Source organism: Phalaenopsis equestris, unplaced genomic scaffold, assembly GCF_001263595.1.
Source record: "Phalaenopsis equestris unplaced genomic scaffold, ASM126359v1 Scaffold000174, whole genome shotgun sequence".
Taxonomy (NCBI): Eukaryota; Viridiplantae; Streptophyta; class Magnoliopsida; order Asparagales; family Orchidaceae; genus Phalaenopsis; species Phalaenopsis equestris.
The window spans coordinates 2256884-2257947 of NW_018164616.1; the positions used below are offsets into that span (position 1 = coordinate 2256884).

Genomic DNA, 1064 nt, shown 5'->3' on the forward strand with positions numbered 1-1064 from the left:
AATGAAAATCTTTTCACTCCTAAACTTAGTTAATCATGCCGGTCAATGCCAATATGCACGTTATATTTTACATAGTCCACCACACATATTGGAAGTCCATTTATTGAACTCATTTTTGTTCATCCTATTTTTCTAGCTTAAATTTAACTGAATTTTACTTAACGGTATGATAAAATGGAGGTCAACTTCCCTGGAAAATACAAAGGCAAAGAGGTTAACTCACGGCTTCAGCAATAGCAAACCAATGGAAGCTGCGCACAACTAGGTCATGTTTCGAAGGGAGACTATCATGATTCCAATAAGTTATGTTTTGAAACTCTGCAGTAGAAGCCCAATTGTTTGCATGCCCCTCTAAAACCTCCGAACACCTCCCTTGCTTGATTTTATTTTTCTCCAAAACATACCCTGTAATAAATAAATATATCAGCACATTCCGATTATCAAATTAAATATCCGTAAAACATTAACATCGAAGAACAAAAGCACAGTCCAAAAACATACCGCGGTAACCATTAGGGATCGGAACAGTAACTCCATGGAGTTTCCTCCCTCTGAAAAACGCCTCCTCCACGTTCGAGCCATCCGCAACCATATCTATGCCAAACCAAATGTATGAAAAAGCGAACAGGAAAACCAATGCTGGTTAAGCAAAAAAATATGAGCTACCCGACTTTCCCGGTTTGAAATACTGGGAGACTGGACAAGCACCATCGTGCTTGATAACGCAAGGGAGAAGATGGACGCGATCTGTGAGATCAACGGAGACAGATGGTTCGCGAGAGCCGAAAGAGATCTTTCCCTTTACCCTGCAGTCAATACCACCACTACTTGCCTCCTCCCCATCCATGGATCGATCTGCAAAAAAACCCTCCGGGTCTGTTTCCTGCTTTTAGGGTTTATCTGCAAGTAGGGCATAAAAAGAAGTCAAAATTGAATTCAAGAGGGCTCGGATTTATGAACGGGAATTTTACCGTTTGGCTACTTCAAAAAATATTACATCCCACTCCAATAATATTTTGCCGCGTGTTAAGTGCTTGAACCCACTCAAAATTAAAAAAAAAAAA

At 40.1% G+C, this 1064-nt stretch overlaps 1 protein-coding gene across 1 annotated transcript; it reads right to left on the minus strand.

The window, feature by feature from the left end:
- Positions 1-223: 223 nt before the first annotated feature.
- Positions 224-930, minus strand: LOC110022172 (ribonuclease H2 subunit C; the record flags this gene model as incomplete). Its single annotated transcript, XM_020720988.1, is given in 3 exon segments — positions 224-405; positions 502-594; positions 667-930. Coding segments are annotated over 3 exon segments (456 nt in total), but the record flags the coding sequence as incomplete, so codon positions are not given.
- Positions 931-1064: the final 134 nt, after the last annotated feature.